Genomic DNA, 13,379 nt, shown 5'->3' with positions numbered 1-13,379 from the left:
CTTGCTTTAAAAGTTACATGAAGAGACACCTATGGAAAGATATACAAGAAACTAAAAGCAACAGCTACCTCCAATGAGTGTGACAAGACCCAGCATGGTGGCTCATGCCTATAACCCCAGCACTCTGGGCGGCCAAGATGGGTGGATTGTCTGAGCTCAGGAGTTTGAGACCAGCCTGAGCAAGTGTGAGACCCCATCCCTACTAAAGATAGGGAAAAACTAGCCAGGCATTGTGGCAGGTGCCCGTAGCCCCAGCTTTTCAGGAGGCTGAGGCAGGAGGATTGCTTGAGCCCAAGAATTTGAGGTTGCTGTGAGCTGTGATGCCATGGCACTCTACCCAAGGCGATAGAGACTCTGTATCAAAAAAAAAAAGGGGGGGGAGGGGAAGGTGACAAAAGTCTTAACTTTCTTAACTATATATACCCTTTAATGCCTTTTAAATTTTGTAGGATGGACATGGATTACCTATTTGATATATTTTTAAAATGATTCTTAAATATATTATTATTATATATCCACTATTGTTAAATATAGCCACTAAATCAGTGGTTTTCAACCTTCTGAATGCCGCGACCCTTTCATACAGTTCCTATGGGTTGCCACCCACAGGTTGAGAACCGCTGCACTAAATGAAGTGGATATTAACTGTTAAGAACACTGCAAAGCAAAGAACAAGCAGATATGAAAAACCTGCACCTGCCCTCAAGAAGCCTGAGCTAGTGAGTGAGACAGGCAGGCAAGCTAATTAAACACCCAGACTAGAAAGACAAGTGAGGAGAGCCTTGGGAGTCCAGGGAAGGGGACCTGACAAATACTTCAACAACCAGAAGACAGGGAACGTTTTCCAGGACATTAGAACCCCTTGAGACACTTGTCCAGCACTTAACAGCCCAAAGGCTGGGAAACACTGGTCAGCTATGGATAGCTGTGTGCCTGAGATAAGCAGGCTGGCTGGGGACCCAGCTTCCTTGGTTTATCCCGGTGCAACCCAGCAGGATACCGACATTTTGTGTGGGGATCACATTGGTTGATCCAGGAGGCCCGTGGAGTGGAAAGAGCTCCATCCAAGAAGACCACTTGCTTAGACAAAAAGGATGGAGAGTCGGCCATATTGATGAATACCAAGTACTCTGACAAGGACGTATTGAGGAATGGGGAGAATCTCAAACAAGGATGGGAGCGGTTATCCAAAAGATGTTTCTAGAAAAATCACCGTAAGGAGGGAGAAAAGGTGAGGTGGGAGGCTGGGTGGACTTACTGTCACAACATTAAATGAGAAAAACAAACAATTCCTGAGCCTAGTTAGCAGTGAGGATACAAAAAGAGGCGGTAAAAATCAGTAGGTCTTAATGACGAGACGGATGTGGACAATGAGGATGACTGTCATGGCTAATCAATGGAACAGGCCTAGCATTTGAGCTCAAGACTATTTGATGCCAAGTCCATACTCTGAATTTCTAAACAATTCCACACCCCAGAAAATAGAGCTTGAAAAAGGCCCCCCTCCAGTTCTGTGTAAAATAGTACTAGCAATGATCACAAAGAATGCTCGTGAAGGCTGTCCTGTACTAGGCACTATTCCAACAGCTTTCCTTACGTGATTTCATTTAATCATGAACACCCTTCTCAGACAGGCCCTGTCATTACTGCTGTTTCACAGATAGTGAAGGGAAAACTGGTGCAATCTGCCATTGTGGTAAAGGCAGATAACGACACACCCGGAGCTTGAAGATACAGTTAAAATTTACTAATAATGAAAATGAACAGGGGCGGCGCCTATGGCTCAAGGAGTAGGGTGCTGGTCCCATATGCCGGAGGTGGCGGGTTCAAACCCAGCCCCGGCCAAAAACCACAAAAAAAGAAAATGAACAACCATAGGACTTTATGAATGAATTATTATAAAATGGTAGGGTATTTCAAGGACGATTGTCTTGAAACAAACAGTCACATGCGCATTTTATGATAGTGGTTTATAAAGCAGGGTCATTCTAAGAGTGGTTCAGGACAGTGAAGTAGCACCTGTGTTTATTTCACGTTCTTGTTGCATTTGAATTCTCCATCATGCTAGATGAACCACAGGCGCAGGCTTTATATTTAAAGTCTGGAAAAGAGGAATGCGCTGCAGAGGTCCTCAAACTTTTTAAACAGGGGGCCAGTTCACTGTCCCTCAGACCGTTGGAGGGCCGAACTATTGTTAAAAAACAAAAACAAAAAAACTCTGAACAAATTCCTATGCACACTGCACATATCTATTTTTTATTTTTTTTTGAGACAGAGCCTCAAGCTGTTGCCCTCGGTAGAGTGCTGTGGCCCTCGGTAGAGTGCTGTGGCATCACAGCTCATAGCAACCTCCAACTCCTGGGCTCAAGCGATTCTCCTGCCTCTGCCTCCCAAGTAGCTGGGGACCAACAGGCACCCGCCACAACATCCGGCTATTTTTTGGTTGCAGCCATCATTGCTGTTTGGTGGGTCCGGACTGGATTCGAACCCGCTAGCCCAGGTCTTAGCCACTTGAGCCACAGGCGCCGAGCCACACTGCACATATCTTATTTTGAAGTAAAAAAACAAAACAGGAACAAATACAATCACACCATCTCATGTGGCCCATGGGCTTATACCTTGAGGACCCCTGCCTGAGATACATAGGCTGTGGGGCAGTGATACTTCTATTCTACGTGTGCTTAATCTAGCTGCTATAATCAGTATTTTTCATTGTTCTTTACTTGGAGAACACAGCTACAGAAAAGAAAAATGCACCTATGAAATCTATTCAGACACACCTATTTTACTGTGGACGTGTTAATTTGAATACTATGCCATCTATGAGAATGAAGTGAATTTTCCTCTCCCAGTTTATTTTCTTTAGCTGGAATTATCTGGTTTTAATTTAGAAAAAGAGGGAGGTTAAAACAGAAGAGATATCATTATTTTTAGAAACAGCACCTCTTATTCAATACTTAAGAATAGCTCACTTGAAACATGTTACATTTCAAAGAAAAGTGAGCCACCAGGTCATATGCCTGAGTTGTAAGGTAACCTAGGCAGGCTGTGGAGATGAAAGGGAATAATAGGCAATCTGAATGTTATTAGATAACCATCATTTGCAAGAATATAAGCACCAGATAGTTAACTTGGCAGATGATTTGCAGGTCAGGATTATTTTATTATGACCCAATTACACCATCTTAGAACCATTTACACTACATACATGGTGCACAAAATTATTTCTTAAAAACGTCAAAACTCGGACAGCACCTGTGGCTCAGTGAGTAGGGCGCAGGCCCCATATACCGAGGATGACAGGTTCGAACCTGGCCCTGACCAAACTGCAAGAAAAAATAGCCGTGCGTTGCAGCGAGCGCCTGCAGTCCCAGCTACTCGGGAGGCTGAGGTAAGAGAATCACCTAAGCCCAAGAGCTGGAGGTTGCTGTGAGCTGGGATGTCACAGTACTCTACTGAGGGTGAGAAAGTGAAACTCTGTCTCAAAAAAAAAAAAAAAAGAAACCGTCAAAACTCGTCCAAAGATGCTCCTTAGAGGCTGATGGCTGTGGGGTGTGAACTAGCGATCCACAGGCTCCTGCCCTGGGGAGGTTCTGCAAAGCATCTCAAAGCAGAAAAGCCCCAAGTGGTCCCCCTTCCTGCAAACTCCACTCATGACCGCCCAGGCCCAGTGCTGAGCTCTGAGAGGCACAGAAAACATTCAGAGCCTCTCAGACTAAGGCTTTCAATTTCTTGGAACAAAAAGCCGAGGCAAAGCTGCTCTTTCTGCACCCTGTGGGAAACCGGGGACTTGTGCACTTTCCACAACCTGACAGACCCGAGTTCCACTGGAAGAGTCAAAGGCTTCCTTCCCAAGGCTAGCCCCTTTCCCTCATAACTATGCAAATTCCCTCTCTCCCACCCTGGCTCTGGGAGCAGACGCCCGGCTATTCAAAAGCTGCGTCTCCGCTCGGTCCAGTGCTTTCATCATGAATGCTTGAATGCAGGAGGCGGCCGCCTCTCTGCGCAGCCCCCAACGCGGCACAAAGCCCCAACACAGTTTCCCACGAGGGTACCTCGCATCCCGCCTACTACTTTCGACCTGCACTTTTCTTTTTGTTCATGAAGTTTGTGTTGGTGGAAAGATGCCCATTGTCACGTGTCGCATACATTAAAATGTTTTCAACAAATATTTGTGACCGTCTAGCCCAGGAGAGCCGCTGGGAAGACTTAACTCCGTGGGTGGCGAGGGGACTGGGGTTGTCACAACGAAAGGGAAAGAAGGTCTCTCTTCCCCTCTCGGCGTGGCCAGGAACTGGGAAGTTCGCGCTCAGTCTTTGCAAGGAGCGTGCCAAGTGCTCACTGCCCCGCTGGTCCCTCAGCCGAGGGTGTCCCGCGCAGGGGATGGTTTGGCAGCTTCGGGGCTGCAGCGACAGCGCGGCTGCGGAAGGCGCATCTGAGCCCCGGACGCCGCCCGCGGGTCCTCCCCGACCCGGGGCAGCTGGCGAGCGGAGCGCTCCTCGCCGTGGCCTCCCCCTTCACCCCCTCAGGCCGCGAGTGGCCCCGAGGAGTCCGCCTTTTCCCGGCTGCGACAGTCGGGCTCGTCGTACCGCAGGACAATGAGGGCGACTCCGGAGAACTTCCCATTCATTCCCTGCGCCCTCCAGCAGCCCAGCCACTCCAGCCTGCCACACACAACGCAGCTGCTGAAAGCCGGGGACCACAGTAGTGTCGCCGTCCCCCCTGCCTCACACCCCCGAAGCCCCACTCCAGTCACCCCCAACACTCCTGCCCTCCTGGGTCCGTACGTCCGGCAAAAGCCAGAGCGAGGCAGCCCCTGGAGCCGGAGGAGGCTGCAGCCAAGGGCTCCGGAGAGCGCGCAGCGCCCGCCCAGGGTGGCGTCCCCACCTAGCCCCCAGTGCCCGCGCGGAGACCCACGTGTCCGACGCCCCCCGTCCGAGGGGAGAGGGATGCGCGCTCAGCCCCCAGCAGCCGCGGAGCTCCGGGCTTTGTCCCGCAGCCGCCCCCGCCCGCCGAGGATCCGGCTGGGCCCAGGCTCACCCCGCTGCTGGCACCGCGCGGAGACCCAGAGCAGCGAGACCAGGAGTGCGAGCCCCGCGCAGCCGCCGCGCATCTCGCCGCCGCCGCCGCCGCTCCGTGCGCTCCGGGAGGAGAAAGCCGCGCGCTCGCCCCGCACGCTCCGCAGGGCCGACTCCGCCGCTTCCCCGGCCCGGCGTCGCCTCCCGCCTGCCCGCCAGCCCCTCGGACACACCCCCGGCGACCTCGGCCGCGCCCAGCCCTCCCCGCCCCCCGCCCGGCCGCACAGACCCCTCCCCCGGGAGGGCGCACGGCCCGCCCCGCACCGGCTGGGACCCCGCACCGGCTGCGCCACGCGGGGCGGCCGGCTGACTGCCGCGGCGCCCGGGTCCGAGTCGGGGTGGGCTGTGACGGAGGAGAAAGTCTGCCCACGTGGGCCGGGAGCTGGATTCCCAGAAAGTATTTGCCCTCTGACCCTGCCCGCCCCGCGGGGACCGACGCGCCGCCGCCCAGCCCTGGCCGCGAGCCGGCCCCTCGGAACCGGACCCAGCGCCCGCCTGGCCGGCCCCCTCGGCAGCGGGCAGAGCATTTTGTGAGGATTTCTTCTGAAAATGAGTTGTAACTTGTTCCCGGCTTTGCCTAAGGAAGGCGAGAAGGGTCGCTGGACTTAATGATTATGAAGAAATCCTCTCTGCTAGAGATTCGTTCTTTCTTAGACTTAGTTTTAACACTAAATTTCAACTAGTTTTTTTGAACTACATCTAGTTATATTCTTTAAAGAACTTTTTATTTCCTCTGATTTTTTCTATCAGAAAAATTCCTAACACTCTGCAGAGCTCACATTTCCCCAATATAAACATACAAAATTTTAAGTCTTACCGTCCTTCGCTTATTTTATCTCAGTTCTGTGAATCAATTTGACAACTCTACCAATTCCAGTTTTTCTAAGAACACTTCCTTACACATTGAATGAATAAAAGTAAATTATAGTACTTAACGATTTTTTTTTTTTTTTTTGTGGTTTTTGGCCGGAGCTAGGTTTGAACCTGCCACCTCCGGCATATGGGACTGGCGCCCTACTCCTTGAGCCACAGGCGCCGCCACTTAACAATTTTTTTTAATCGTGGAAGTGTGGAACAAAACAGTAGAGTTTGGCCCTTTGTAAAGGACGTAGTCTGGTTCAGTGAGATGGTACTCCCCACAATACTAAATGTAAAATACACAAGTTGTTAATGATGAAAGTATCCAACAACCAAGTATCTATTAATAAATGCTTAAGTAAATTAAGTACTTAAGTAATTAAGTATTAAAATATTAAGCATATAGATATTAAAATACAGAATTGTAAGGATTTCTGAACTGATACAACCCAATAGCCATTCACACACTAGGGGTATATCACTTGGAGTATATTAAAGTGCATTCATATAGATTATCTCATGTAATCACCACAGTTCTGTAAGACCAGAAGAGGCACATGTCTGGTCCAGGGCTGAACCTCCAGTCTGAGATTTCTCCCACCCCACTCTGAGATTGTGGAGGATAGGACCATGGGAAGGGGTCTTCAGTCTTCCCCTATCCTGGGTCCCTAGATATTTAGGCTGAAGGTCAGACCCCATTTTTCAACTGCAGGCAGGGAACTCATGCTTGTGATTTCAAAGGAAGCAAGCTGTTATTTGCCCATGTGGGGAGTAAGAAGGATCAAAAGGGGCGGCGCCTGTGGCTCAGTCAGTAGGGCGCCGGCCCCATATACCGAGGGTGGCGGGTTCAAACCCGGCCCTGGCCAAACTGCAACAACAAAATAGCCGGGCGTTGTGGCGGGCGCCTGTAGTCCCAGCTGCTCGGGAGGCTGAGGCAAGAGAATCGCTTAAGCCCAGGAGTTGGAGGTTGCTGTGAGCTGTGTGAGGCCACGGCACTCTACTGAGGGCCATAAAGTGAGACTCTGTCTCTACAAAAAAAAAAAAAAAAGAAGGATCAAAAGTTGCAAATTGGCACAATTTATCAATGCTTAAAATTACTCAGAAAGATTTCAGCAGAAGAATTGTAGAAGGTGGCTTGACGCCTGTAGCTCAAGCGGCTAAGGTGCCAGCCACATACACCAGAGCTGGTGGATTCGAATCCAGCCCGGGCCTGCCAAACAGCAATAACAACTACAATCAAAAAAATAGCTGGAAGTTGTGGCAGGCACCTGTAGTCGCAGCTACTTGGGAGGCTGAGGCAAGAGAATCACTTAAGCCCAGGAGTTGGAGGTTGCTGTGAGCTATGACATCACAGCACTCTACCCAGGGCAATAGCTTAAGGCTCTACCTCAAAAAAAAAAAAAAAAAGCAAATTGTAGAAGCTGATATAACCGAACATATTTGGGTACAACAGAGCAGAAAAAATGTCACAATTCTTCATGTCTCATAAAACCCTGTAGTACATATGTTTCTATTCTTTAGCACACTTGAGAAATATCTAAAATACCTGGAGTATCATGAAAATACAGGGCTGGCTTGTTCAAGGTGAAAATGACTATAACTAGAATGTTCATGTTTTGTGAACCCAAACTAGGCACGAAAAGATGCTTGCTTCAAAGTCACCTATAAACAATGAACAATCAAAAATGCCACGCCGAAGTGAAATGGTAATTTATAAATCAACGTGATAAGCTATGTAGCTATTTTCAAAGTGTGAAACTTTTTTTAATTTGGTGACATGCTAAGTGAGAAAAGCAAAATTCTAAATAATATGGATATTCTGGTTGCAAATGAGGAACTAGATTACAACACAGAAGAAAATAGTTGTGTTCAGGTGACCAGAAGGTGAGTGGTAGTGTGATTATTACTGGTACTGATGAAGTCTATAGGCTAAGTTCTGAGATGGCTCACATTTGTCCCCCATACTTACTAGCAGTGGCATCTGTAAAATACAGATAGTAATAGTGCCTACTTCATTCACTCAACAACATTTTTTGAGTCATAATCAAGCTTGGTTTTTTGTAATGGAAAAATATATTAGTATTAGAGAATACGAATTCATCTGTACTGATTGTTCAACATGTGCTAGGCAGAGTGCTGGTGACTTACATCGGCTCAACAACAAACTTTAGCAAGACCTTCCCAGACTCCTCAATCAAGGCCTGGTTCTCTCCTTCTCTATCTTAGCAAACATTGTTTCCTTTATAGCACTTATCCAATTTATGATTATTTCCCCTCTTTTTTTCTATCTTAACTACCAAGCTGAATGTTCCATACCAGTAGGGAGGGACCCCCATGTGTCTTTCTCATTTAATGGTATATCCTTAGCACCTGGCACTCAAAAAATGTTCTTGAGTGAATGAAGAAGGCTAATATCTGCGTCATTGGAATCTCTGAAAGTGATGAAGTGGCCTTGCAAGGCACAGAGGCCCTTCTCCATGAAATTATGAAAGAGAATTTTCCGGACATGCCAAGAGATTCTGAAATTCAGATAGCAGACAGTTTCAGAACCCCAGCATGACTCAATCCGAATAAGACATCCCCCAGGCATATCATAATTAACTCCACTAAAGTTAATATGAAGAAGAAAATTCCGAAAGCAGCCAGATGTAAGAAACCCATTACCTACAAAGAGAAGAATATTAGAATGGCTGCAGATCTCTCTGCTGAAACTTTTCAAGCCAGAAGAGGGTGGTCATCGACTTTTAATCTCCTAAAGCAAAATAACTTTCAACCCCAGATCCTGTACCCAGCTAAACTGAGTTTCATTTATGATGGAGAAATTAAATACTTTAATGACATTCATATGTTGAAGAAATTTGCCATAACCAAACTGGCTCTTCAGGATATTCTCAGACCTATCCTTCATAATGACCAGCCCAATCCTCTACCACAAAAAGTAAACTCACTCAGAAACTTTTGATCAAACTTCAACTTCCACAGTGGCAAAAGGAATAAAAATGTCCCCTGGACTTTCAAGAAACTTGATCCCCAAAATTTTACCAGACTTATCAATATTCTCCATTAATGTGAACAGCTTAAACTGTCCTCTAAAGAGGCACAGGTTAGCTGACTGGATACAAAAACTCAGGCCAGATATTTGTTGCGTACAAGAGTCACATCTTACCTTAAAAGACAAATATAGACTCAGGGTGAAAGGATGGTCATCTATATTTCAGGCAATTGGTAATCAGAAAAAAGCAGGTGCTGCAATTCTATTTGCAGACACAATAGGCTTTAAACCAACAAAAGTAAGGAAGGATAAGAATGGTCACTTCATATTTGTTAATGGTAATACTCAATATGATGAGATTTCAATTATTAATATCTATGCACCTAACCAGAATGCACCTCAATTTATAAGAGAAACTCTAACAGATATGAGCAACTTGATTTCCTCCAGCTCCATAATCGTCGGAGATTTCAACACTCCTTTGGCAGTGTTGGGTAGATCCTCCAATAAGAAGCTGAGCAAAGAAATTTTAGATTTAAACCTAACCATCCAACATTTGGATTCAGCAGACATCTACAGAACATTTCATCCCACAAAACTGAATACACATACTTCTCATCAGCCCACGGAACTTACTCCAAAATCGATCACATCTTAGGCCACAAGTCTAACCTCAGTAAATTTAAAGGAATAGTAATCATTCCTTGCATCCTCTCGGACGTCCACGGAATAAAAGTTGAACTCAGTAACAACAGGAATCTGCGTACTCATACAAAAACATGGAAGTTAAATAACCTTATGCTGAATGATAGCTGGGTCAGAGATGAGATTAAGAAGGAAATTGCCAAATTTTTGGAAGAAAATGACAATGAAGACACAAATTATCAGAACCTCTGGAATACTGCAAAGGCAGTCCTAAGAGGGAAATTTATAGCACTGCAAGCCTTCCATAAGAGAACGGAAAGAGGGCGGCACCTGTGGCTCAGTGAGTAGGGTGCCGGCCCCATATGCCGAGGGTGGCGGCTTCAAACTCAGCCCCGGCCAAACTGCAACCAAAAAATAGCTGGGCGTTGTGGCGGGCGCCTGTAGTCCCAGCTGCTCGGGAGGCTGAGGCAAGAGAATCGCGTAAGCCCAAGAGTTAAGAGGTTGCTGTGAGCCGTGTGACGCCACGGCACTCTACCCGAGGGCAGTATAGTGAGACTCTGTCACTACAAAAAAAAAAAAAAAAAAGAGAACGGAAAGAGAGGAAGTTAACCACTTAATGGGACATCTCAAGCAACTGGAAAAGGAAAAACATTCCAACCCCAAATCCAGGAGAAGAAAAGAAATAACCAAAATTAGAGCAGAATTAAGTGAAATGAAAACAAAAGAATAATACAACAGATCAATAAATCCAAAAGTTGGTTTTTTTCAATAAAATAGATAAACCTTTGGCTAACCTAACTAGGAAAAAAAGAGTAAAATCTCTAATCTCATCAATGAGAATTGACAAAGACGAAATAACAACAGACTCCTCAGAAATTCAAAAAATCCTTAATGAATATTATAAGAAACTTTATTCTCAGAAATATGAAAATCTGAAGGAAATTGACCAATACTTGGAAGCATGTCACCTTCCAAGACTTAGCCAGAATCAACTGTAAATGTTGAATAGGCCAATATCAAGTTCTGAAATAGCATCAACCATACAAAATCTTCCTAAAAAGAAAAGCCCGGGACCAGATGGACTCATGTCAGAATTCTACCAAACCTTTAAGGAGGAACTAGTACCTATATTACTTAACCTGTTCCAAAATGTAGAAAAAGAAGGAAGACTACCCAACACGTTCTATGAAGCAAACATCACCCCGATCCCCAAACCAGGAAAAGACTCAACTAGAAAATTATAGACCAATATCACTTATGAATATCGATGCAAAAATATTCAACAAGATCCTAACAAACAGAATCCAGCAACACATCAAAAAAATTATACATCATGACAAAGTTGGTTTTATCCCAGGATCTCAAGTCTGGTTCAATACACGTAAATCTATAAGTATAATTCAGCACATAAACAAATTAAAAAACAAAGACTATATGATTCTCTCAATTGATGCAGAAAAAGCTTTTGATAATATCCAGCATCCCTTCATGATCAGAACACTTAAGAAAATTGGTATAGAAAGGACATTTCTTAAACTGATAGAGGCCATCTACAGCAAACCCACAGACAATATCATATTGAATGGAGTTAAATTCATTTCCACTGAGATCAGGAACCATACAAGGTTGCCCATTGTCTCCACTGCTCTTTAACATTATAATGGAAGTTTTAGCCATTGCAATTAGAATAGAAAAGGCGATCAAGGGTATCCATATAGGGTCAGAAGAGATCAAACTTTTGCTCTTCGCAGATGATATGATTGTATATCTGGAAAACATCAGGGATTCTACTACAAAACTCTTAGAAGTGATCAAGGAATACAGCAGCATCTCAGGTTACAAAATCAACATTCATAAATCGGTAGCCTTTATGTATACCAACAATAGTCAAGCTGAAAAAAAAAACAACAGTTAAGGACTCTTTCCATTCACAGTAGTGCCAAAGAAGATGAAATATTTGGGAGTTTATCTAACAAAGGACGTGAAAGATCTTTATAAAGAGAACTATGAAACTCTAAGAAAAGAAATAGCTGAAAATGTTAACAAATGGTAAAACATACCATGCTCATGGCTGTGAAGAATCAACGTTGTTAAATGTTCATACTACCCAAAGCAATATACAATTTTAATGCAATCCCTATTAAAGCTCCACTGTCATACTTTAAAGATCTTGAAAAAATAATGCTTCGTTTTATATGGAATCAGAAAAAACCTCCCATAGCCAAGACATTACTCAGAAATAAAAACAAAGCAGGAGGAATCACGCTACCAAACCTCAGACTATACTATAAATCGATAGTGATCAAAACAGCATGGTACTGGCACAAAAACAGAGACGTAGATGTATGGAACAGAATAGAGAACCAAGAGATGAATCCAGCTACTTACCGTTACTTGATCTTTGACAAGCCAATTAAAATCATTCAGTGGGGAAAAGATTCCCTATTTAACAAATGGTGTTGGGTGAACTGGCTGGCAACCTGTAGAAGACTGAAAGTGGACCCACACCTTTCACCATTAACTAAGGTAGACTCTCACTGGATTAAAGATTTAAACTGATGACATGAAAATATAAAAATACTAGAAGAAAGTGCAGGGAGAACACTTGAAGAAATCGGCCTGGGCAAATATTTTATAAGGAGATTCCCCTTGGCAATTGAAGCAATACCAAAAATACATTACTGGGATCTGATCAAACTAAAAAGATTCTGTACAGCCAAGAACACAGTAAGTGAAACAAGCAGACAGCCCTCAGTATGGGAGAAGATATTTGCAGGTTACGTCTCTGACAAATGTTAATAACCAGAATCCACAGAGAACTCAAACTTATTAGCAAGAAAAAAACAAGTGATCTCATCTCATGGTGGGCAAGGGACTTGAAGAGAAACTCCTCTGAAGAAGACAGGCGCACAGTCTACAGACATATGAAAAAATGCTCATCATCTTTAATCATCAGAGAAATGCAAATCAAAACTACTTTGAGATATCATCTAACTCCAGTAAGATTAGCCCATATCACAAAATCCCAAGACCAGAAATGTTGGCGTGGATGTGAAGAAAAGGGAACACTTCTACACTGCTGGTGGGAATGCAAATTAATGCATTCCTTCTGGAAAGATGTTTGGAGAACACTTAGAGATCTAAAAGTAGATCTGCCATTCAATCCCATAATTCCTCTACTAGGTATATACCCAGAAGACCAAAAATCACATTATTACAAAGATATTTGTACCAGAATGTTTATTGCAGCCCAATTCATAATTGCTAAGTCATGGAAAAAGCCCAAGTGCCCATCGATCCACGAATGGATCAATAAATTGTGGTATATGTACACCATGGAATATTATGCAGCCTTAAAGAAAGATGGAGACTTTACCTCTTTCATGTTTACATGGATGGAGCTGGAACATACTCTTCTTAGTAAAGTATCTCAAGAATGGAAGAAAAAGTATCCAATGTACTCAGCCCTACTATGAAATTAATTTATGGCTTTCACATGAAAGGTATAACCCAGTTCCAACTAAGCATATGGGGAAGGGGGAGAGGGAGGGAAGGGAGGTGGGTAGATGGGCAGAAGGAGGGGGATTGGTGGGATTACACCTGTGGTGCATCTTACAAGGGTACATGTGAAATTTAGTAAATGTAGAATATAAATGTCTTAACACAATAACTAAGAAATGCCAGGAAGTCTATGTTAACCAGTGTGATGAAAATATGTCAAATGGTCTATAAAACCAGTGTATGGTGCCCCATGATCGCATTAACGTACACAGCTATGATTTAATAATAATAATAAAAAGGATTAA

At 44.5% G+C, this 13,379-nt stretch overlaps 1 protein-coding gene across 2 annotated transcripts in view; it reads right to left on the bottom strand.

Moving 5' to 3' along the window:
• Positions 1 to 5,200, bottom strand: part of LAMA1 (laminin subunit alpha 1) — a 168,223-nt gene extending 163,023 nt beyond the window's left edge. For both annotated transcript variants that reach the window (XM_053571812.1, XM_053571813.1), the window contains exon 1: positions 5,041 to 5,200. In XM_053571812.1, the coding sequence (XP_053427787.1) occupies positions 5,041 to 5,113 (73 nt within the window). In that variant the 5' untranslated portion in view covers positions 5,114 to 5,200. The remainder of the gene's footprint in view (positions 1 to 5,040) is intronic.
• Between the last annotated feature and the right edge of the window lie 8,179 nt (positions 5,201 to 13,379).

This window comes from Nycticebus coucang, chromosome 19, assembly GCF_027406575.1.
Source record: "Nycticebus coucang isolate mNycCou1 chromosome 19, mNycCou1.pri, whole genome shotgun sequence".
Lineage (NCBI taxonomy): Eukaryota > Metazoa > Chordata > Mammalia > Primates > Lorisidae > Nycticebus > Nycticebus coucang.
This window is presented reverse-complemented; position numbering and strand designations above follow the sequence as displayed.